Source organism: Xyrauchen texanus, chromosome 47, assembly GCF_025860055.1.
Source record: "Xyrauchen texanus isolate HMW12.3.18 chromosome 47, RBS_HiC_50CHRs, whole genome shotgun sequence".
NCBI lineage: Eukaryota > Metazoa > Chordata > Actinopteri > Cypriniformes > Catostomidae > Xyrauchen > Xyrauchen texanus.
This window is the reverse complement of record NC_068322.1, coordinates 21,508,076-21,531,348: the sequence shown is the minus strand read 5'-3', so window position 1 is coordinate 21,531,348 and position 23,273 is coordinate 21,508,076. Positions and strand designations below refer to the sequence as shown.

The 23,273-nt window shown below is 40.3% G+C and overlaps 1 protein-coding gene across 1 annotated transcript in view; it reads left to right on the top strand.

Moving 5' to 3' along the window:
* Window positions 1-23,273, top strand: part of LOC127638710 (store-operated calcium entry regulator STIMATE-like) — a 37,222-nt gene that overhangs the window by 10,070 nt on the left and 3,879 nt on the right. The window contains exons 5-7 of the mRNA XM_052120355.1: window positions 11,602-11,714; window positions 18,421-18,504; window positions 22,863-22,991. Of these exons, the coding sequence (XP_051976315.1) occupies window positions 11,602-11,714; window positions 18,421-18,504; window positions 22,863-22,991 (326 nt within the window). The remainder of the gene's footprint in view (window positions 1-11,601; window positions 11,715-18,420; window positions 18,505-22,862; window positions 22,992-23,273) is intronic.

Below are 23,273 nucleotides of genomic sequence, written 5' to 3'. Positions count from 1 at the left end.
TCTTGCCATTAGCACAAAAGCCAAAAAGAACATGCTTGAAGAAAGTGTTTTAGCCAATTAATTTTAAAAGCATTATTACGAGAGCCGAATTCAATCAAATGTAAGCCACCCTTACTAAGAATCTATTATAACAGATTTTCTAACATAATGGGTCTTATTTTTCAGAAACATTCCATCAATCAACTTACAAGTAGATTTATCAACATATAAGGATTGAGAAGCATAGGACATTCTAGAAATACCTCCTGCCTAAGTTACCTGAAATGGTAATTCCTTTCACAGAACTCTGTCTGATGTGTAAATTAAAAAATTGTGTAGCTATTAAAAAAGGTATGGAGCAATTGGACAGCCCTGTCTGACACCACGCTTTAAAGCGAATCAGGGAGAGGTACTGTTACTGAGTCAGATAGAAATATTCCCATTTCAAAAAAGCATTTTGATACAACTACCAAAAAAAAAAAGAATATAACCAAATCTAATCTTGTGCAGGGCCTGTTACATAAATGCATGTTCTAAACAATCAAACGCCTTCTAGTAGTCAATAAAGAGGATAAAGCTATCACTGGAAATAAGATCAGAATAAACTAGAATCTAGAATCAAGTGTATATTATTGGAAATATGTCTCTGATGGATAAATCTGGATTGGCATTCATCTATTATGCTTTTTTCCTCTTTGTTAATACTAGGATAATGACCTTGTAATCATTGTTTAACAAAGTGATTGGGCTCCAGTTATCTATCAAGAGGAGATCATTGTCAGATTTAGGAATTAAGGTTATTAGCCCCTAACACAAAGCAGGATGAAGCATCATCCTCTCAAAACTCTCTATAAACACCTTATGAAAAATGGGTGCCAACATTTTGCTAATAGTTTTGTAAAATTCAGCAGATAGCCCATCAGTACCAGGGGATTTAATATTTTTTAGATTATCTATCGCATCAACAAGTCTGAAAGGTCCTCACATTTCTTTAGTGATAGAGCAATGATTCTAGCCATAATTTTATCTTCATCAATTTTCCTTCGTTTAGCTAAGGCACTACAAAACTTTCTACAATACTTTCCAATTTCATATTGAAGACGTTCCCAATAACCACTATATTTATCCTCCTTATTCGCTTTATCCCAATAAGAAGAGATCAGGTCCTCAATTTTACTGAGAACCTCAATGGCTTGAAGTATTGGGTTGTTACATTTCCAGTATGAGGATTTCTTACACAAGATGGCAGAGTATATAAATGGAATACGAATGAATATTGCCTTATGGACAGTTTCTTTATTTGACAGTTTGAGGTAAGCCAAAAATCAAGTCTAGACTGACTCGAAAGAGAAGTATTGTTCCATGTGAAAGATTTCTGTAAAGAATGAGGTTCTCTCCACATGTCAACTGTGGTAAATCTTTTCATAAATGTTATTAAATAATTATGACTTGAAATAATTTGCATAGTCTCCTCAAATCAATGAGAGGTAACAGTCAAAATTCAATCCTAGAAAGTATCGTACTGGCTGAACACGAAAACAAAGAGCATTATTTTGGTTTAAAGACAAAAACATTTTTTATTTCTCTTCTCCTTTTCCCTCCCTTTTTTAAATCAGGAGTTGTTAGGGGGCCTGGGTCGCTCAGCAAGTAAAGATGCTGACTACCACCCCTGAAGTGGCTTGGACTACCAAATTGGCCCATTTGCTAGGGAGGGTAGAGTCACATGGAGTAACCTCCTCGTGGTTGCTATAATGTGCTTCTCGCTCTCGGTGGGGTAAGTGGTGAGTTGTGCATGGCCAATAAGACTTAAACGGGTGAAGAGATTTCAATACCATCTATAAAAGCAGGTCCACCAAAAAAATGCTCTCTTGTTCTCTCTCCGGCTGTTCCCACTGCAGGCCACAGTTTCATCCTCCTCTCTTTGCCAGCTGGTGCCAAGTCTTCTGTGATTTTCAGATGATTTTCCCTCAGGAAGGTGACATCTTTGGCTGCACTAGACAGCATCATTGAAAAAACGCGAGGTGAATTTAAAGATAAGATCCTCTGGGTTTGCAATTGCCTGGAACAGCACGACCAAGTCGATGTACCACATCAACAACATCTGGAAATGTATGTTTAAATTGTGGTAGGAGACATTAGTACATGTTGATAACCTCCTGGCGAGAATCTTCCCTTTCCTTCTCTGGGATTCCTTGGATCATCAGGTTCCATCTGTGCGAGTACGCTTCAAGTTGAGTTAAACGTCATTCTCACTCAGCAGAATTGATTTCTTTGTTATTCAGACATGAGTCAATACCATTGACTCTTTATTTCAGGGTGTTGACCTCGCTGCAGACAAACTCAATGGTTTCCTTTATGTCAGTGATTTGTTCTGTAGTTCTACCGATCTCTTCTTTCATCTCTTTAATCACCTGCGAATTTTCGCCATGATCTTTTCCAGTACATCCGACCTGTTTTTCACAACTGCCTCAGCCCAGAGAGTTGAGTAAGAATAGCGTCTGTGCCTGCACTATTAGCTGTCCGAAGTTTGGCAGCCAGGGATTTGCACAAAGTTTCAGCTGTGTCAACATCTTGTTTGAAATAATTATGCAGATTCCCCTTCAGCAAATCTCCGCCAGAAGTATCAGAGCAATCAGCCTTTATCCCTCTCGGAGGCTTAATTAGCCTGATAAGGGACCGGGTGTGTATAATCACTGTTACTTCCTGTAACAGTGTAGTACCCCCAAAAAACACTGTAAAATGTAAACGAGAGGGAAAAGGCCAATGCCGATCGGCAGTGAGAGAGAGAGGAGAGAGAGATTAAAAAAAAAACACTTACTCACCAGTTCTCCGATACGCCGTAGCTTGTTCCTCGGCCACTCCTCCACCCTCTAACGGACGACAGCCGTGCCTCTCTGGGCGGATCGGAGGCAGTCCTCCAGTCCCTGGCGGACGGAACGCCCCGCCGCATTCTCAGGGAACAGAAGGGGTCTCCCCCGCCCCTGGCAGCAGTTCTCCCACTCCAGGTGGTCGGCAGCGAGCCCCTCCCCGCTCGCGGTCGGCGGTCTCAGACCCCCTGGCGCGTTTCAGCGGCCGGTAGGGGATTCCTCCGCCCCTGGCAAGTCGGTTAGGAGCCCCTTCTCCCCTCGCGGCTGCTCCGTTGGGGTGGATGGTAGTGGCGAGAACTCTACTATGCCGTATCCCTCCTCCTTCCCGGATTTCGGCACCAGTGTAAAGCGATTTCAATGGAAAGGAGGAGGCGAGTACAGGCTTGGCAATGTAAATAATATTTTAATGAGTAACTTAAACAAAAGACAAGCACACACACATGACAGACATGTCTGTAAACGATCTCTCTCTCGTCGCACCTCCGTCGCACCTCCGTCCGCAATCGGCCTTTATCCCTCTCGGAGGCTTAATTAGCCTGACAAGGGAACGGGTGTGTATAATCACGACCCGGCCCCGCCCTCCGCCCTGTCACGTCCTCTTTAGCCAATCACATTGAGCTTTTAATCCACCAATGCCTTGCTGAAATCTGGTGTATATCGCTTCCCCGTTACTATAGTCACTCATTCCTATGAGAACAACGGAGAGAAATATCTGATAGATTTGGATATTTTAACAACAAAAGCATGATGAAAAACCATTGTGTAGTTTTTTGCACTTTAGACAAAGCAATAAAACCAGAAACCGCCTTTGAATCAAGTAGAAGACTAAAGAAGAGCGCTGTGGCTGGATACGTGGTTTAGTGTCTTTGAGAGAAACCCTTTTTTGAGAAAATAAGAGTTACAGTACTTAGATATGAATGTATACACATCTCCATTAGCACTGTCTTTACTGCCAAACAAAGGACATAAGAAGAAACAATATTTTTGCATAGTGTTTTTTGTTTATAGTTTTATTCTATGTGTACTATTTTAACCTTAACAAAGCTTTCTTGCATTGTCCGCTGAGGCTGTAAATTGTCAAATTAAAATAAAGGTCTTCCATTGAAATCGCATCAGCCATATACAGTATTATATATATTTTTATGTGTGTGTGACGAATAATTTCAAAATATCATTCATGTGTGGACAAAACACTTTCATAATTAAATGAATAGATTCGAATAAATGTGTTTATGATGTAAACAAAGCAGTTAAATGTTGTAGATCCCAATTAAATAAAATATTAATGTGAAAATCCTAAATGTAAATTTGCCACAGCGCTCTTATTTAGGCTTCTATTTTGTAGTATGAAAGACGATTTAAAAAATCAGTTCTGGATTTTATTGCTTTGTCCAAAGTGCAAAAAACTACCTAACAGCTTTTCATCATGTTTTTCATTGTTCCAATAGAACATTTATCAGATATTTCTCCCCGTTGTTCTCATAGGAATGAATGAGTAACTATGGTAACGGGAAACGATATCCAACAGAGTTCAGCAAGGCATGTTATGATTGGTGGATTAAAAGCTCAATGTGATTATCTAAAAAACAAAAACCCAATTTGTGAATTGAAACCTGGCAGGAAAGTCTCAAAGCCACACACCCTAATCCAAAGCGATCCACACACGTGTGACAATTTGCAAATGCAGATTCAATGATCCATAAATAAATGTAACAACATTCACAAATGTTCTGATGCAAATGAATTCAAGATCTTGATAGATACGTACTGGTAAAAATGTTTTTGAATTGATTTAAGTGAGAAGTGTGGGCAGTTGGGGAAATATTTGTGCCCTCACTTGTACATTTATGAATTGTATATTGAATTTAGGAATCGGATTTTGTGAATGTGAATTGTGCTGCTCATTCAGGAATTGTATTTTGTAAAAATATTCTTTTTGAGATCATTCTGCTTCATATTCCCTTGGTAAAACAATGGAAATATAATCCCACACACACTAACAGTTGTGAACTTGCACACAGAGCAGATGGAATACACCCATTGTTTCAGATGTTTTTGGGCCAAGCAATAGTTCATGACTGCTTTTCTGCTTAGATCAGCTTTTGGTTCCATGTTTTGTTTGTCATATTTATTTTATCAGAATTATTGTGAGCTGATCAAGTAAGAGGGTTCCAACAATGAAAATACCAATACTTTGCTTTCCATCAATTACATGATGAAAGTCAAACAAAATGAAATCTTAAGGGATGAAATTTGATTCTGCCTTAACCTAACCTGATGTGTTATTTGTTGTGTTATTGGTTGCTATCAGGATGTGCCCCTTTAAAGGTTTTTATATAATATAATATAATTTATTCTGTGCAGTCATGCTAAAAACCATGATATTCAACCAAAAACATCTTCTTTTTTTTTTACTCTGGTTTGTTGGGAAATATATCACAATGTTTCAGCCACTTTCCAGCAAGTCTGCACAAGCAATCAAACTCCCACTTTACACACCCCTGTTTCTTCAATTTCACAAGATCTCTTTTCAGTGTCTTTGAATCCTGGGACCCTTTGATTTCTTCCTGTCTTATTAATTTTGAGAGTGGAAAATGCATTTTTCTTGAATTGAGTTGTGATTCTTGATAAACACAATCTCAACAGCTAACCAGAAGAGGTATCTGGCAAGACCGTAAATGACAGCTCCAGTCTAGGATGCTGATTGGTTAATATGCTTTAGCTGTGTAAAAATATAATGTAGTTAATACAATTGAAGAACAGCTATGAACTGAAACATCTGACCATGACGGTGAATGTCTGGTCCCACTCATCAGTTGTTCCTCATGCAAAGTTTCTTATTACCAAAACCAAATATTTTCACATATCTACTGAATTTGAGAATACATTTAAAATTAGTTTGAGTTGATCTAATTATGATGTTATCATAAAAACTTTTTTAAACCCATTCCATATTACCGAGTAAAATAGGATACTCATTAAAAAAATAAAATAATTCTGGACTTCATTTTATTCATCTGATGAATTGTGAACAATAAGACCTGTAACATGTGTTAGGGAAATGAATTGGGTATTTTGTATTTGATGTTGACTTTCAAGAATACTGTCTTTGATCTCAGAACAATGGCGTGTCTTTAAAGTTGAGTGAGAGACGCTATCTGCACAAGCATGTATGACATAGAAGTACCCTTAAGGCCACGGCATACTCACTGAAAAGTTCTTCTTTGTTCTTCGCTCAGAGCCCAAAAATTATGAATTCCGAAACAGCTGAGCAATGGTAAACTGTTCAGACATTCAGACACCGGTTAAACCGCTGGTGGAGGTGTTTAGAAGAGCTTTTTTTTTATATAAATATATTTATTGAATTTCCAACTTTATACACAAGACCACAAACAAAACAACAACAGCAACTTGGCTCAAATATACAATGACTAAGCAGACAGTGACTTAAGAATCACACAATGTGAAAAAAAGAAATGAACAAATAGCAGACTATTAAAGGTGCACTCAGCTATACCTGAGAAATTGTTGATATATGAATTCCCAAAACAAACACACCCCTGCCTTCAGTGCTCCTTTGGAAGCTCCGCCCCATAAATTTTATGCACACCAGCTGCAGACACTCTCAACTCTCCTGCTCCTAAATCTAACATCACACAACAGCATAAATGGGTTCTGTGAAACATAGCAAAATATATGTTACCCACCTGTCGAGAAGGAAAAAGAGCAACATCTGCATCCATCTTCAAGCCTTTTACCTTGCTCCACTGCTGGAAAGCCTCGGCTCCTTGCCCTCGACTTATCTGACCTTTTTCTCTTGGTCTGTTTCTTAGCCATTTGTCCACCTTGGAGTTTCAAAAGTTCACATCAGCCAGATTTGCCCTCGCCCTTCTAATTAACTTCCCTCTTGCTCTGCCCCCACTCCCCATCCTGTGCATGCGCAAGAACCACCCACTGTGGCTGATTGGCTGGAGGAGTGTTGAGTGGATCGGTCTGATCCACTTTGTTTTTGTCACATTTACAGAGCCAGGGCGGTGTACAAATATTAGATTTCATTTCAGCCCACCCACAGAGCGGACAGCTAGCAGACTGTGAGGAGATATTTGTAGAATTTGACAAAAAGTGTATTGGATTATAATTACTGAGTGCTCCTTTAAAGTATGGCACAAGTCTGCATTACACAAACCCTCTTACAAGAGTAGTAGAAATGCTTAAACAAATATAAGACAAAAAAGGCTCCATGTTCTATGAAAAAATTGCCTTTCCTGTGTAGCATACAAATAAGATAGTCCAATGATACATACTCAAGAACAACCTTGTGCCAGAGTGATGGTGAAGGGGCTTTTTCTGTTATCCGGTTAAGAAGAATACATTTCCTGGCACAGAATGTTAAATATTTTTAGAGTTTCCCTCTATATTTATTTATAATAAAACCACCCTGCATCCCTAACGGCATGTGTAATGGATTACATTCTACAGTAAGTGTTAAAATCCTGCTAATGTCTTGTCCTACACCCCATCAGAACTTCTGTATTTTCCTACAATACCGACATCAATAAATGAGGCCACCCACATCCGTTTTACACTTCAGGCACAATGGAGAACCATCAGCTTTGAACTTAAATCGTTGGGAGGGAGATATATGAGCTCTGTGAAGAATCTTATATTGGAGACCCTGAACCCTATTACACACAGAATGTGAGGAGTCCTCACATTCTCCCAGGCATCCTCCCACTCATCAGTTGCGATCTCCACATTTAAAATCCCATTCCCACACCTCTTTTAAATGTTGCATGTTTATAGAGCCACACTCTTTGAGAACACTATAAAATGAATTTATGGAATTGCCCAACTGTAAAAACAATTGCCTCTCAGTGCGCAAAACATCCTGGTTGGCAAGCAGGGTAGTATATTTTTTAACATAATCCCTTAACTGAAGATAACGAAAAAAGTCCTCCTTAGGGATACTGTATTAATCCATTAGTTGGCTGAAAGACATTAAGGTGGGCGCATCGAAATATTCACACAAAGTAGAAATCAAGATTATCACTGATTGGGTGAACAGAGAAGTAACACGAGATATACCCTCTAAATGTTTAATAGTCTGCCAAGCCTTGACACTACAAATTTTTATTTTCTTAAAAAAAAGCAAATTCACCAAGGGAAATGTGCTCATCGAACTATCTATATCAAACCACAGGTAGTTGGGTTTTTTATACACCCATTCAGAGATGAAATGCAAGTGCACGCTAAGATGGTATTTCCAGTTGTCCAAAAGATCATGGGCAGCCCTCTGCATATACTGAAATTGGAAGATCGGAGAACATTTGTAAGCACATCAGACTGAGGCTCCTGATAAAGTAACTTAACTAATAAAATGCTCCCCCATGCCGAATTTATGTAATTTGCGGAACATGTAAGGCCATTCAATGCGATCAAACGCGTTCTCCGCATCCAAAGAGACTACAAGACTATCTACAGACTGCTGGTGAAACAACTGAATAACATTAAACAGTCTACTCATATTATTAGCAGAGTTATGAACTACAATAAAACATGTTTGATGCTCATTAATAAGGGAAGAAAGTAAGTTTTCCTTTCATGTAGCTAATATCTTGGAGAGGAGCTTCAAATCTACGTTTAATATGGAAATTGGCCTATAAGAGGAGCAGTCCTCAGGTTGTTTAACTTATTTTAAGATTAAGGATAGATTTGCCTCCATCAATGATTGGGGTAAATGACCCTTGCTAAAATAATCATTAAACATGTCCAGCAAAGGGTCAACTAAGAGGTTCCAGAACTCTTTTTAGATCTCACTACTGAACCCATCCAGTCCTGGTGCTTTATTGGACTGCAACCCCTTAATATCATCCAACACCTCCTCCCTAGATATGGGTTTGTTGAGAGAGAATCTCTGACTCCATCAACTCCTAAGCCTACACTTATGACTCAGACTTATAGATTTCCTAAATATATTATTAATGGCTATCATATCAAAGAATATCTTATCACATCTATTTGTAATTTTGGAAACATTTTGAAAATCAGATTTTTTCTTTGTTAGATATACTAAGTATTTCCTGGCTTTATCGCCATGCTCATGTAGTTTTTGTTTTGCATATCTAATTTTCCCCTCAGCCTTGTTAAATGGGATTCCAAAGCAGTTCGGAGTGCAGAAATCTCTTTAAGCTCCAATGAGGGTGGCTATCTCATGTATTCTTTCTCCACTAACTTAAGTTTAGATTCCAAAATCTCTCTTTGTTCAGCCTGCCTATGCATCTTGCTAACCATATATGATATGATGAGACCTCTGGAAAAATCTTTAGATGTTTCCCACAACAATGACGGGTCTTCCATAGAGGCAGAATTAATAGAAACAAAGGATTTCAATTCCTCCTTAAAGTAGCATACAAAGTTATGATCCACCAGAATAAAAGGATGAAACCTCCAAATTCCCAATTTGATACCCGGTTAGCAAAAATAGCTCAGATGACCAGGAGGCCAATATGCATTCATGAAAGCAGTTTCTTCCCCGTACATCATCCCTTTCATGAATAGAGAGTGCCCTCTTCTGTCCTTAATGACATCTAGAAGTTTAAACTAGAAAATCCCAGAGCTTAAGCCAAACATTTGTGCGTTATCCATAGGGGTCACCTCCAGCGACTCGATCAAGTCCTCAATGGCAGCTTGGTCATGGAACAACTTTGTAGAGCCACTGTAAGTGAACTTGAGCAGGGCCGGGTAAATTTGTCTGTACATGGCACCAATGGACTTCAGACGTTTCTTCACTTCGTCAAACACCTTGCGCTTGCGAAGGTATTCTAAAAGAATCTCACTGCAACACTTCCCGAACTTTATTGTTGAACTATTCGCCCCCATCTCCCTCACAGCGTTCAGGACATGCTGTTTGTCCTGATAATTACGAAACCTCACCAGGATAGATCACAGCCTCTGGGTAGAAGGAGGCTTGGGGGCAAATGAAAGGTCTGCTTTCTCCAACTTTATCCAACCCATCTTGTTTTGATGTGCAAGGTTTCTGGCAGCCAAGACTCAAAGAACCACGTTGGATTATCGCCCTCAGCATATTCTGGTAATCCAGCAATTTGAATGTTCTTTCTCCTTCCCCTATTTTCTATATCATCAGTGTGTTCACCCATCACGAGAATCTGTTTCTCGAAGGCTCTCAGGCATGCTCTCGACTGGACTAACTGCATCCTCCACCACAGAGATCCTAGACACTGCCTCCGCGATCCACTTTTCATGGCCTTCCAATTCGACGCACTGCATTTGTAACAACTGTGATATCAGGCAGTTTTTTATCTATGATTTTAGAGATGTTTACCATGATCTCTGCCACAGCATCCGAGAGCACTGATATACTGATGGACTAGCTTCAGTGCTCACCTTGATAGCATGTTTGCTAGGGTCTTTCCTGTGTGGTATGCTGTTAGAATGCCTCAAAAAGTAGTTGTTAATGCTTATTGTATGATATGGGGTTAAAAAAATTACAAAAGCAGCATTGTGCAGGTTGTAATGTAAAAAAATAAGCGACATGGCACCTGACCTTTCTTCAAGCCCCATGTAGAGTAGCATTTAAATATTAAATGCACAAGACAACATGTAAAACATCAACTTGCAGTATATGACATTAAAATGTATTTTCAATGACTTCATGCCGTTATAAATTAGTAGAATATACATGAGATCAATAAAAGAAGTTTACACCACTCGATTATAATTTGAAGTAATATGCAGTTGATAATGCGTAATTTGTCATGTTTACATTCTGCATTCATGGCACTAATGTGCTAGCACTCAACCATAAAATGTGCCAGTTACCTGTTTTATGATGACACTGATACTACTGCAAAGATGGGTGTATAAAAGAGTGTTAATGGGTAGAATACAGACAAAAAAATTATCGGCGTCTTTGGGCAGATGTGTGAAAACATTCGGCTGCTGATGGCACATGAGTGAAGCAGCATATCAAACAACAGAGTGAATAAGCTCTATTTTTAGAGTAGATTTTATTCCTTTTGTAGACTAATTTAACAAAAATTGCATAACATGTTCTTGGTCTACACGAACAATTGTACAAATGTAGGTAAGTTTGCACCAGCTCGCTGATAACTATTCATGCTGGTGTGTCCATGTTGACCTCCCTTACAAAGATTGAGAATTCACTGCAAATTCCCTGCAAACTTGCAACAAATTCGCCACAGATCATTTTCACATGCAAAGTAGATTCACGGCAAACTTGCATCAAATTGTCCATTGTTACCAAAGGTTTGCCAGAGGTTCACCACTACCGGTGAAGAGCTGCACATTTCTGGCAAACATTTGTGGCAAATTACAAGCTAATTTGCATCTGAAAATAACAAGCTGCAAATTTCTGCCAAGTTTAGATTTTTTGTAAGGGTGATGACATCGACCAATAGCAGTAATAAGTTAGTTAGTTAAGTTAGTTTTGGGCATTTTTTCTTCTAACTGTCATCACAACACTTTGCTCTATAATTTTGTATGGACTATGTCAGGGCTTTTAGAATTACTTTGTAGGAGGTAGCCTGCCATATCTAGGGATAAAAATGTCATAGAAACTGTGGCTCATTTGACTTGGGCCAGTCAGCATCTAGCAACCACCAGGAACCACATAGCAATGTGCCAACAACCAATCAAAACAACTCAGCAACCACTTGGCAATGTCTTGGCAACAAGCTAACAGCTCTTTTTCATTTTTGAACGTGTCTTCTTTAAGGTGACCCTCCTTGTGTGGTGGCGTGGTTGGCACAGTGTTCAGTGTATTTACTCATCGTTGCTGTGGAGAAAAGTGTGGTGACTGCGGTTCTGCTCATACCTGGGTGGACCAATGTAAGATAAACACATACACACACCCAATAAAATGTCTGTTTTTGTTGAGGGCTGACCCAGTAAACATACTCACCCTATTGGCATCACTTTCCCCATATTTAGTAATACCAGCCTCGAGCGGGCAGAAGTAGAATCAGTTGGAATGTACACTGAGTTATGGGTGTATCATCTTTGTTAGCTGTTAGATATGTTTGTTGGTTTTGAACAGTTAAAATCTGGACAAATTGAAATCAGTTTCCATGTGTGCACACAATGTAAAATGTTTTGTCAGGTAACCTAAAATGATAACGTGATCGCACAGAAAATCTACATGCTACTTCTGAATGATTATGTGCCTTGAAATTGACACCATTCTGCCGAATTTCAGACATTTTTGCCTAAAATGCCTTTTGCCTTTCCCTTTGGTGCTTCTGATATTGCGCAGCTCAAGAAACCTCTGAGAAATGCATTTAGATCCTTTGGAAACTAATGAGTGTAATCACATTCATGTCAACAATGGTGAGCACTATTCAGATGTTGCATTTTTGCTCTAAAATTACACTTTTACTGTTAGGGGTTGCCTGTCTTACATTATTGACTACTTAAAATAGGTTAAAACTCGCTTTTTATGCCACCTTGTGGACTTTTTCCAATAACAACACATCCAGCTTTGGCCAATGGGGCCAGTGATTTCAGTAAACACAGAACAATTTTAGAAACAGAACTTTTGACCTACTGCTGCCGAATTCAAAAGTGAAATCAGTCTGAAAAAGATGTACCTCATATGGTAACATCTAATTTTATATATATTTTTTTTTATGTTTTTTGAATTTTCTTAACATACAAATATGACAAGACATCAACTCCCCCACCCCCCATAATAAAAAAAATAATAAAAAAATAAAAAATTAAAAATTAAAAAAAGCTCAGATTTTTATATAAAACAGGACCATACCATAATATGGCACATTTTCCAAAAGATGAAGAGGATGACAAAGATAAGGTTAAATGACCAGATAATTACACAGTTACAATGTTCCTTGAAATATAATAGGGTGAAGACCAGGTTCCAAAGCGTCCAGATATGGGGACCAGACTTTGTAAAACTGGCCTGTTTTCCCATGTAAAACATAGGTAAGGCGCTCCAGGGGAATCAACTCAAAAATGATCTTGTGCCATCCTTTAAGGGATGGAGATTTATCACTGATCCAATTAAGTAAAATATTTTTCCTGGCAGCAAAGGATAGAATATTATACAATTTCTTATTAGCAGCCAAAGTAATGCATCTATTAGTATACCCAACACCAGTGAGACTGGGTCAAAATCTAACTGAATATTAAAGATCTTTTCCATCTCCCATAGCACCAGAGACCAATACCTTTGCAGTCTATTACATGACCACAGACAATGTGTTAAAGTACCTATTTCAAGTTTGCATTTTAAACACATAGGCGATAAAGAGGGGTTGAAAAAATGCCTGCGGTTAGGGGAAATATGAAGTCTATGAATGATTTTGAATTGTATTTCTCTTATTCGTGTACAAACAGATATTTTTTTAGCATTAGACCAAATGGCTTCCCATGTTTCATCGTCGATGTCAGTAGCTAACTCTTCTTCCCATTTAGTTTTAATACTCTGTGTATCAGCAGAAGAGATTGAGCACACTAAACCATAAATCCTGCCCAGAGACATTTTCCCTGATGACAAAAATAATAATCTTTCAATAGAGGAAATTTCACAATTTCTAACAAGTGTTGTGTTGTTAGTAATATAATGTCTCAATTGGAGGAAACGAAAAAAATCTAATTTGGACAATTGATACTTCTGAGTTAACTCCTCAAATGACATTAATTTATTGTCAGAAAAAATATCCCCAAGCTTACCAAGTCCCAAACAACACCATCGTTTAAAACCATCATCCAAAATTCCTGGGGTGAAATCAGGATTGTTTAGTATTGGGGTAAAGAAAGAAGTCAATTTAGATCTACCTTCAAGTCTACATGCTGATCTCCATGCTTTCAGAGTATTTACTATAATTGGGTTATCGTATATCTCTTTTATTTTTTGAAAACTTTTAACAAAAAGAAGAGCTCTTAAAGGAAATTTTGAAAAGGAAGATTCGATATCCAACCAAGTAGAGGAAAAATCATTCCTGACCCACTCTGCAATGTATTTCAGATGGGAACTTAACTGATACCTCTTAATATTTGGAAAATCCAACCCCCCCATAGAACTTGGCAGATAGAGTACTGACATTTTTAATCTAGGCTTACGTTTACTCCATATAAAGGAAGTTAGCCAGACATTCAGGCCCTTTAATGACCTATTTGAGAATAGTATAGGAACCATTCGAATAGGGTATAATAGTTTTGGTAGAACAATCATCTTTACAAGTGCTATCCGACCTAGCCAAGATACTGGCAAGGAATTCCAGCGTTCTAAGTCTAGCCGTATTTTCTCAAATAAAGGAACAAAATTAGATTCGTACATCTGCTTCAAGGACGAAGAGATAAAAATACCTAAATAAATAAAACCTAGAGGCGACCACTTAAAAGGAAAACAGGGTGTAATATTAGGTATGGAAATGAGAGTACCTAAAGGCATAGCTTCGGATTTAGCTAAATTAATTTTATAACCAGAAAAGGTACTATACTTGTTGATCAACTCGATCAGAGCAGGAACTGACTTCTCGGCCTCAGATAAAAAAAGCAATACATCATCAGCATAAAGCGCAATCTTGTGATGTTTATGCCCTATCTGCAAACCCGAAATAGATGTTGCCGATCTGATTGCTTCAGCTAGAGGCTCTATGGCCATCGCAAACAAAAGTGGTGACGGGGCAACCCTGCATGGTGCCTCTATTTATAGGAAAATAATCAGATCTAAAGCCATTTGTCAATACAGCAGAGCGTGGGTCCGTGTACAACACTCTAATCCATTGCACAAAATGTTTACCTAGGCCAAATTTTTCCAAAACAAAGAAAAGGTAGGACCACTCAATACAGTCAAATGCCTTTTCTGCATCCAAAGAAAGCACTAGCCCATCTATGGATTTCCCTTTAAAGGCATAGATAATGTTTAAAAGGCGTCTTATATTATCAGATGAATTCCTACCCTGTATAAATCCTGTTTGATCGATCCCAATTATTGTAGGAAGAATTTTTTCGAGGCGCATTGCTAAGATTTTAGAAAGCAACTTCCGGTCCACATTCAGTAATGCTATTGGCCTATAAGAAGAACATACATCAGGACTTTTACCTTTCTTTAATATAAGCGTGATATTAGCTTCTCTAAGGGTCTTTGGTAATTCTTTAACCACAAACGAATAATTAAACATCTTAAGCAACGGGTCTACAAGCAGCTCTTGAAACTCCTTAAAGAACTCTCCACAAAACCCATCTGGTCCAGGTGATTTACCATTCTTTAGAACATTAATAGCATTAATAACCTCCTGTCTACTAATAGGTCCATTGAGGGAGTCTTTTTGTGTAGCTGAAATTGTTGGAAGATTAATCTCAGAAAAAAAGTCAACCATTTGCCTGAAATGGTCATCTGTTTTCTCAGAAGAATATAGATTAATATAAAAATCTTTAAACGAGTTATTAATGTTCTTATTATCATGGAAAATATTATCCTCTGAGACAACAATAGTAGCGATAAACTGAGATGCAGCACGTTGTTTTGCAATATATGCTAGAAATCTCCCAGGTTTGTCTCCATGCTCATAAAATCTTTGTTTTGAGTATCTTATTTTCTTCTCTGCTTCCACGGTAAGGAGACAGTCTAAAGATGCTCTAACTGCCTGTAACTCTTTCAATAAATCTGCTGATGGAGATCTGTTATACATTTTTTCCTTAACCAATAACTGAGCCTCCAAAGCCCTGTGATTCATCATTCTTTGACGCTTTCTAGAGGAAGTGTATGAAATAATTTGCCCCCTTGCATAAGCTTTACAAGTTTCCCACAATAAAGATGGATTATCTGTGGATAGAGAATTAATAGATAGAAAGGATTTAAATTCAGAAGAGAAGTAAACTGAAAATGCGCTGTCTCTAATTGTTGCAATATTAAGCCTCCACTGTATAGAACAGTCTGCTGTATTCCTAAATCGAAGCTCCATAGTGACACTGGCATGATCTGACAGTAAAATGCTTTCAATATTACAAGATAGTACTAAGTGCAGATCTGTTTTTGGCATAAAGAAGTAGTCTAACCTGGACTGACACTTATAGGAGGTAGAAAAAATGTATATTCCTTATCAGCAGGGTGAAGAGTTCTCCAGACATCTACAAAACCAAGATCTTTACAAATATTCTGCAGGGATCTCGCCTGAGCAGTTAGAGACGCAGAACTATGTGGCTGTCTGTCTACAAGAGGATTCATTACACAATTAAAATCTCCACCCACAATTGTTAAATCTGCTGACCTGGCACTTAAGTCTAGAAACACTTTAGTAATAAAGTCAGATGAATGAGCTGGAGGATAGTACATGTTTAGTATGAGAATAGTTTTACCATGCAACAAGCCTACAACAATAACATAACGACCGCCCCTATCTTTAATACAGTTTACCATTTTGAACGGTAAATTATGTTTAATGAGAATGGCAACACCTCTACTTCTAGATGTAAAAGAAGAAAAGTATACCTGCCCAAAACCACCCTGTTGTAATTTTAGATGCTCTGCATCACTCAGATGAGTCTCTTGTAAAAGAGCTATTTCGATATTTCCTTTTTTCAAAAAAGCATGTATCTTTCTCTGCTTTATAGGATTATGGATACCTCGAATATTCCAAGTGCAAATCCTAAACACTCTAGACATTCAATATTGTACAGGCAATCAGTGCAAACATAATACAGATAATTTTAGAGTATATTCCTGTAATGAAACCCTTAGGGAATCTGAGCTTCAAACAAAAATGAAATAAAATCAAAACGGAACACAGAAAACTATTCAAGGGAACAAACCTGCCAAACATGCAGGAAGAACTGTTGTTACTCTTTTCTTCTGCAGGCAAGTGCCTACCCCCCCAAACACCACTCACATCTCTGAACATAGGGTAAACACAAACCTCACCACGCTCTCAGCAACAAGATACATTTTCACTCAGCATGTTATTTTGTTGAAATACCACATAACTGTCCGCGAAAGCTCGCCAACCTAGCCCAAGCTGTCAACGAACGCAGTGGCGTCATGTGAAGAGGCAAAGCGCTTCACTGTCCCGTTGATGGTCAGCCTCAGAGTTGCAGGATACAGCAGGGCATACTCAATCTTCATCTTCTGCAGTCGCCGTTTGATATCGTCGAAAGCCTTGCGTTTCTTTATCACCATCGCAGAGTAATCATTGAAGAATGAAATCCTCGGTCCTGCGTCAGTGCTCCTTTCGGGATCTGTGCCAACACGACGAGCTGCGTCCAACACTCGCTGTTTGTCCGTAAAGTTATGAAACTTTATGATGACAGGTCTGGGTCTCTGCTTAGGACCTGGTAATGGCGCTAAAGAGCGATGAGCACGATCAAGCTTGATCCGTCCAGCCTTCGTTGTAATCTTTAAGTAATCGGGCAACCACCTTTCAAAGAAGTGCACCGGATCACTTCCTTCCGCGCCCTCTTGAAGACCGACAAGACGCAAATTACACCTGCGCCCGCGATTCTCCAGATCGTCGATGTGCGCTGACATTTCAATCACTTTTTATGAAGATCAGCCATGGTGACCTGTAGAGATTCCTTGAATTTTCCACACCAGCTATTCGTTCCTCCGCCTGGCCCACTCTCTCCACCAAGGCTTGGAACTGAACGGTTTGATCATTTATCGTGGCTAGGACAGCATTCACTTTCTCATCTATTACCTTCGTAATGTTTTCAGTTAACTTATTCAGAGCTTGAGGAAAGTTAATGTTGGAACTTTCCTCCTCACGACTCATGCTTGCGTCGTTCATATTAGCACCCTGCTCGTCGCCGCTGATAGTAGAACTTTTCGGCACAATCTTCTTAGCTTTCGGCATTCTGTCAGATCCTTTTGAGAAATATTGATCTAAAGACATGGCACAATAACCATTTAAGCTCGTAGAATGATTCTGCTGAGTGAAAATATAAATTAATCGAATATTTGAACTAATGTCCCGAGAGCTCGCCAAAAAGACGTGTCCACTCTACGACGCCATCTTTCTTCCCCCGTAACATCTAATTTAAATGTTTGTTTTTTTTTTGTTTTTTTTTATATTAAGGGATGGACCAGGTAGAAATAGATCATTTAAGCTACACTGGCCATGTATGTTTTCATGTTTGACATACTTGTTTGTATGGAAACAAAAGTTAATAATCAAAGGATCTGCTGTCTGTGCTTTTGCTCCCCTTTCTCTGTTTATGGATCAATGTTTATGAAAAAATTATTAATGGTTTGGACTAAAGAACTTCCTCAAAGTATGCAAGAATTGAAAGAGGACAGAGACTAGAGAGACAATGATACACTTTGATCAGTGTTGGAATAATGAGTAGATGTGGTATATGGTATCTAGAATATGGTAAAATTTGTTCTCTTTTCTTTAAAACACACTCCCTTACAATTGGCTGTTTTAAAATGTGTCTTTTATCATCAGCAATAGAGTATTGTAATGAGAAACACAGAAGAGGCAGGTTGCAGGTTTTATTATTATGAATTATGAGATTGATATGGCTGTATTTCAGGGCTGACAACTGTGTATGTTTTTGTGTGTCTGTTTTGTAGCTGGAGGCTGTAGTGTTGGACTACATCCCAAACCCACAGCTGGAGTTAACCATTGTCATGCTGATTGTGCCTTTCATAGTCAATGTGAGTCATTTTTAATTATACATGCTATCTATCTATCTATCTATCTATCTATCTATCTATCTATCTATCTATCTATCTATCTATCTATCTATCTATCTATCTATCTATGTATCTATCTATCTATGCTATCTGTCTGTCTGTCTGTCTGTCTGTCTGTCTATGTATCTATCTATGGGTCATACTGTTACGATCTCTGGTTGTCTGCCCTGTGTTTCTCATGTCGTCGTCACGGACTCCAATTCCCATGATTCCCAGCCCTCATCACTGCCAGCCCCGTGTCATTGTGCTCACCTGATTGTCGTTTTGTTATCATCATGTCTGTGCATTTAAACCCCGCTGTTCCTCCATTCCCGTGTCGATCATTGTTTTGCCGATGTTTGGATGTAGATGTCTTGCCTTGTTCACCCAGTTCGTGTACCCCTGATGTTTTCATGTTTTTGTTTCAGTTTGCCCATCGTGGATGTTTCCTTTGATCCTGTCTGTCTTGTTTTCACCTTTGCTTAATAAAACCCGCATTTAGATCCTCACTCCTCGTCTGCCTCCTCCTGCTAAACGTTACAGAACGATCGACTGCAAATGGATCTAGCGGTGTTACAAGCTAACTGTCGTCTGCTCAGCCTAATGCAAGAGGACCGTCCTGTGGAGGACCACATCCACGATTTCCTAGAGCTGGCGAGTGTCACGGACTTCCCGGACTCCTCCCTGGTGGTTTTTGCAGGGCCAACCTGAACAGTTCGCTCAAGGAGCAGTTGCCACCAGCGACGCGCGGCTGGACGCTCCTCGAATTTATGGAGGAGACTCTGCTGGCCTGCAGCTCGCCGTTCACTGTGGGTGTCGTTGAGGAGGACCCTGCCTCTCCTCCCACAGTGGTGACCCCCCATTCGTCCATGGCTCGTCCCTTCACGCCTGCCCCACCTGCCAGCGAGCCAACCCCCACACCTGCCTTGGTCAACGAGCCAGCGCTGCCAGCTTTGTCCGCCCGGAGGAGGAGGAGGAGAGGAAAAGCTTCCGCTCCCCAGTTCACGCCAGCCACGGCCAGCGAGCCAGAGCCCACGCCAGCCACGGTCAGCGAGCCAGAGCCCACGCCAGCCACGTCCGCCCGCAGGAGGAGGAGAAGAGAAAAGGCTTCTGCTCTCCAGCCTCCGCCTTCCACGGCTCCGTCCCCAGAACCTCCCATGGCTCTGCCTTCTATGTGCAGCAAACCAGAGCTCACGCATACCATGGCCAACAAGCCAGTGCCTGCAGCCCCGACCGTCAGTGAGCCAGCGCCTGTAGCCTCGAATGTCAGTGAGCCAGCGCCTGTAGCCTCGAATGTCAGGGAGCCAGCGCCTGTAGCCTCGAACGTCAGGGAGCCAGCGCCTGTAGCCTCGAATGTCAGGGAGCCAGCGCCTGTAGCCTCGACTGTCCCAGAGCCAGTGCCAGTAGCCTTGACCGTCCCAAGGCTCCGCCTCCCGAGCATCCCAGGGCTCCGCCTCCCGTGCCTCCCTCAGCTCCGCCTCCTGAGCCTTCTACGATGTTGCCTCCAGAGCCTCCCTCGGCTCCGCCTTCCACGGCTCTGCCTCCTGAGCCTCCCTCAGCTCCGCCTCCTGAGCCTTCTACGATGTCAGCCTCCTGAGCCTCCCTCAGTTCCGTCTCCTGAGCCTCCCCCGGCTCCACCTCCTGAGCCTCCCCCGGCTCCACCTCCTGAGCCTCCCTCGGCTCTGCCTCCAGAGCCTTCCATGGCTCCGCCTCCCTCGGCTCCGCCTCCTGAGCCTTCCACAGCTCCGCCGACCATGGCTCCGCCTCCTGAGCCTACCACGGCTCCGTCTCCCGAACCCTCTATGGTTCCGCCTCCTGAGCCACCCATGACTCCGCCACCAGAAACTTCCATGGCTCTGCCTACCACGGCTCCGCCCTCGGAGTTCCCCATGGCTGTGGTCCTGTGTCCGACTCCCAGGCCTCCAGACCCTGTCCTTGCCCTGTGGCCAGCTCCCAGGCCACCTGAACCTGTCCCTGTCCTGTGGCCGCCTCTCAGGCCTCCCGAACCTGTCCTTGCCCTGTGGCCAGCTCCCAGGCCTCCTGAACCTGTCCCTGTCCTGTGGCCGCCTCCCAGGCCTCCTGAACCTGTCCTTGCCCTGTGGCCAGCTCCCAGGCCACCTGACCCAGTCCCCATCTTGTGCTCCCCGTGGACTGCCTGTTTGCCCTCTGTGCCCCCGTGGACTGCCTGTCTGCCCCTTGTGCCTCCGTGGACTGCCTGCCTGCCCTCTGTGCCTCCTTGGACTGCCTGTCTGCCCCTTGTGCCCCCGTGGACTGCCTGTCTGCCCCTTGTGCCCCCTTGGACTGTCTGGTTGCCCCTTGTGCACTCCTTGTTCTGCCTGTCCCCCCTCATGCCTTGGACGATTTTGTTTTGTTTTTTGAGTATTTTTTGTTCTCTTTTAGGAGCGTCTGGAATCCGCTCCTCAGAGGGGGGGTTATGTTACGATCCCTGGTTGTCTGCCCCGTGTTTCTTGTGTCGTCGTAACAGACTCCAATTCCCATGATTCCCGGCCCTCATCACTGCCAGCCCCGTGTCATTGTGCTCACCTGATTGTCATTTTGTCATCATCATGTCTGTGTATTTAAACCCCGCTGTTCCTCCATTACCGTGTCGATCGTTGTTTTGCCGATGTTTGGATGTAGATGTCTTGCCTGTCTTGCCTTGTTCACCCAGTTCGTGTACCCCCGATGTTTTCATGTTTTTGTTTCAGTTTGCCCATCGTGGATGTTTGCTTTGATCCTGTCTGTCTTGTTTTCACCTTTGCTTAATAAAACCCGCATTTAGATCCTCACTCCTCGTCTGCCTCCTCCTGCTAAACGTTACACATACTCTATCTATCTATCTATCTATCTATCTATCTATCTATCTATCTATCTTTGGGTCATACTCTATCTATCTATCTATCTATCTATCTATCTATCTATCTATGGGTCATACTGTATCTATCCATCTATCTATGGGTCATACTCTTATCTATCTATCTATCTATCTATCTATCTATCTATCTATCTATCTAGCTATGGGTCATTATCTATCTATCTATCTATGGGTCATACTCTATCTATCTATCTATCTATCTATCTATCTATCTCTGGGTCATACTCTATCTATCTATCTATCTATCTATCTATCTATCTATGGGTCATACTCTATCTATCTATCTATCTATCTATCTATCTATCTATCTATCTATCTATCTATCTATCTATCTCTGGGTCATACTCTATCTATCTATCTATCTATCTATCTATCTATCTATCTATCTATCTATCTATCTATCTATCGGTCATACTCTTATCTATCTATCTATTTATCTATCTATCTATCTAGCTATGGGTCATACTCTATCTATCTATCTATCTATCTATCTATCTATCTATCTATCTATCTATCTATCTATCTATCTATCTAGCTATGGGTCATACTCTATCTATCTATCTATCTATCTATGGGTCATACTCTATCTATCTATCTATCTATCTATCTATCTATCTATCTATCTCTGGGTCATACTCTATCTATCTATCTATCTATCTATCTATCTATCTATCTATCTATCTATCTATCTATCTATCTATCTATCTATCTCTGGGTCATACGCTATCTATCTATCTAGCTAGCTATGGGTCATTATCTATCTATCTATCTATCTATCTATCTATCTATCTATCTATCTATCTATCTATCTATCTATCTATCTATCTATCTATCTCTGGGTCATACTCTATCTATCTATCTATGGGTCATACTCTATCTATCTATCTATCTATCTATCTATCTATCTATCTATCTATCTATCTATCTAGCTATGGGTCATACTCTATCTATCTATCTATCTATCTCTGGGTCATACTCTATCTATCTATCTATCTATCTATCTATCTATCTATCTATCTCTGGGTCATACTCTATCTATCTATCTATCTATCTATCTATCTATCTATCTATCTATCTATCTATCTATCTATCTATCTATCTATCTATCTATCTATCTATCCACTTGTCATCCATCTATTTATCCAACCATCCACTTATCCATCAACCTATTCATTCATTGGTCAAATTATCCATCCATTAATGTTACCATCCACTTATCCAGTCATCTGTCAAATTACTCATCCATCCATCCATCCAACCATCAACTTATCCATCCATCTGTCAATTTAGCCATCCATCCATCCATCCATCCATCCATTTATCTTACCATTCAATTATCAATCTACTTATCCATCTATATGTCAATTTGTCCATCCATCCTAACATTTATCTGTAATGCATCAACTTCTTATATTATTGATTTACTTTTTTTAAATAAATGTTTGTATAAATGTGTCTCTTTCAGTCTATAATGTTCTGGGTGGTGGACAGTTTAACAATGAGGAAGTATAAGAAGATGACATCACTGGAAGGGTCACGTGACTATGCAAAGCAAGTGGAGGTGCTGCCAGATGTGTGCAGTGATGAAGCTGAGGTGAGAAAAATAATGTAAAATGTCACTAAATAACAGCTTGTTAGCATGTATGCTTTTATAGTATTGACCCTTTGCTAAGCCATGCTTTAAAAGCATTTCTGACCAATCCTGTCTTAGCAACTGTTGAGCTTATTTTCCAATGACATCCAACAGGAGTAATGTGTGTTTGAGAAGTTTTAAGCAGGATTTTATCAAAATTATCTTAAAAATGGAAAACATGATGTTGTAATAGTGACACGAGGTACCAAGAGAATATACACAGTGTTTTTCTTTATTAAAAAA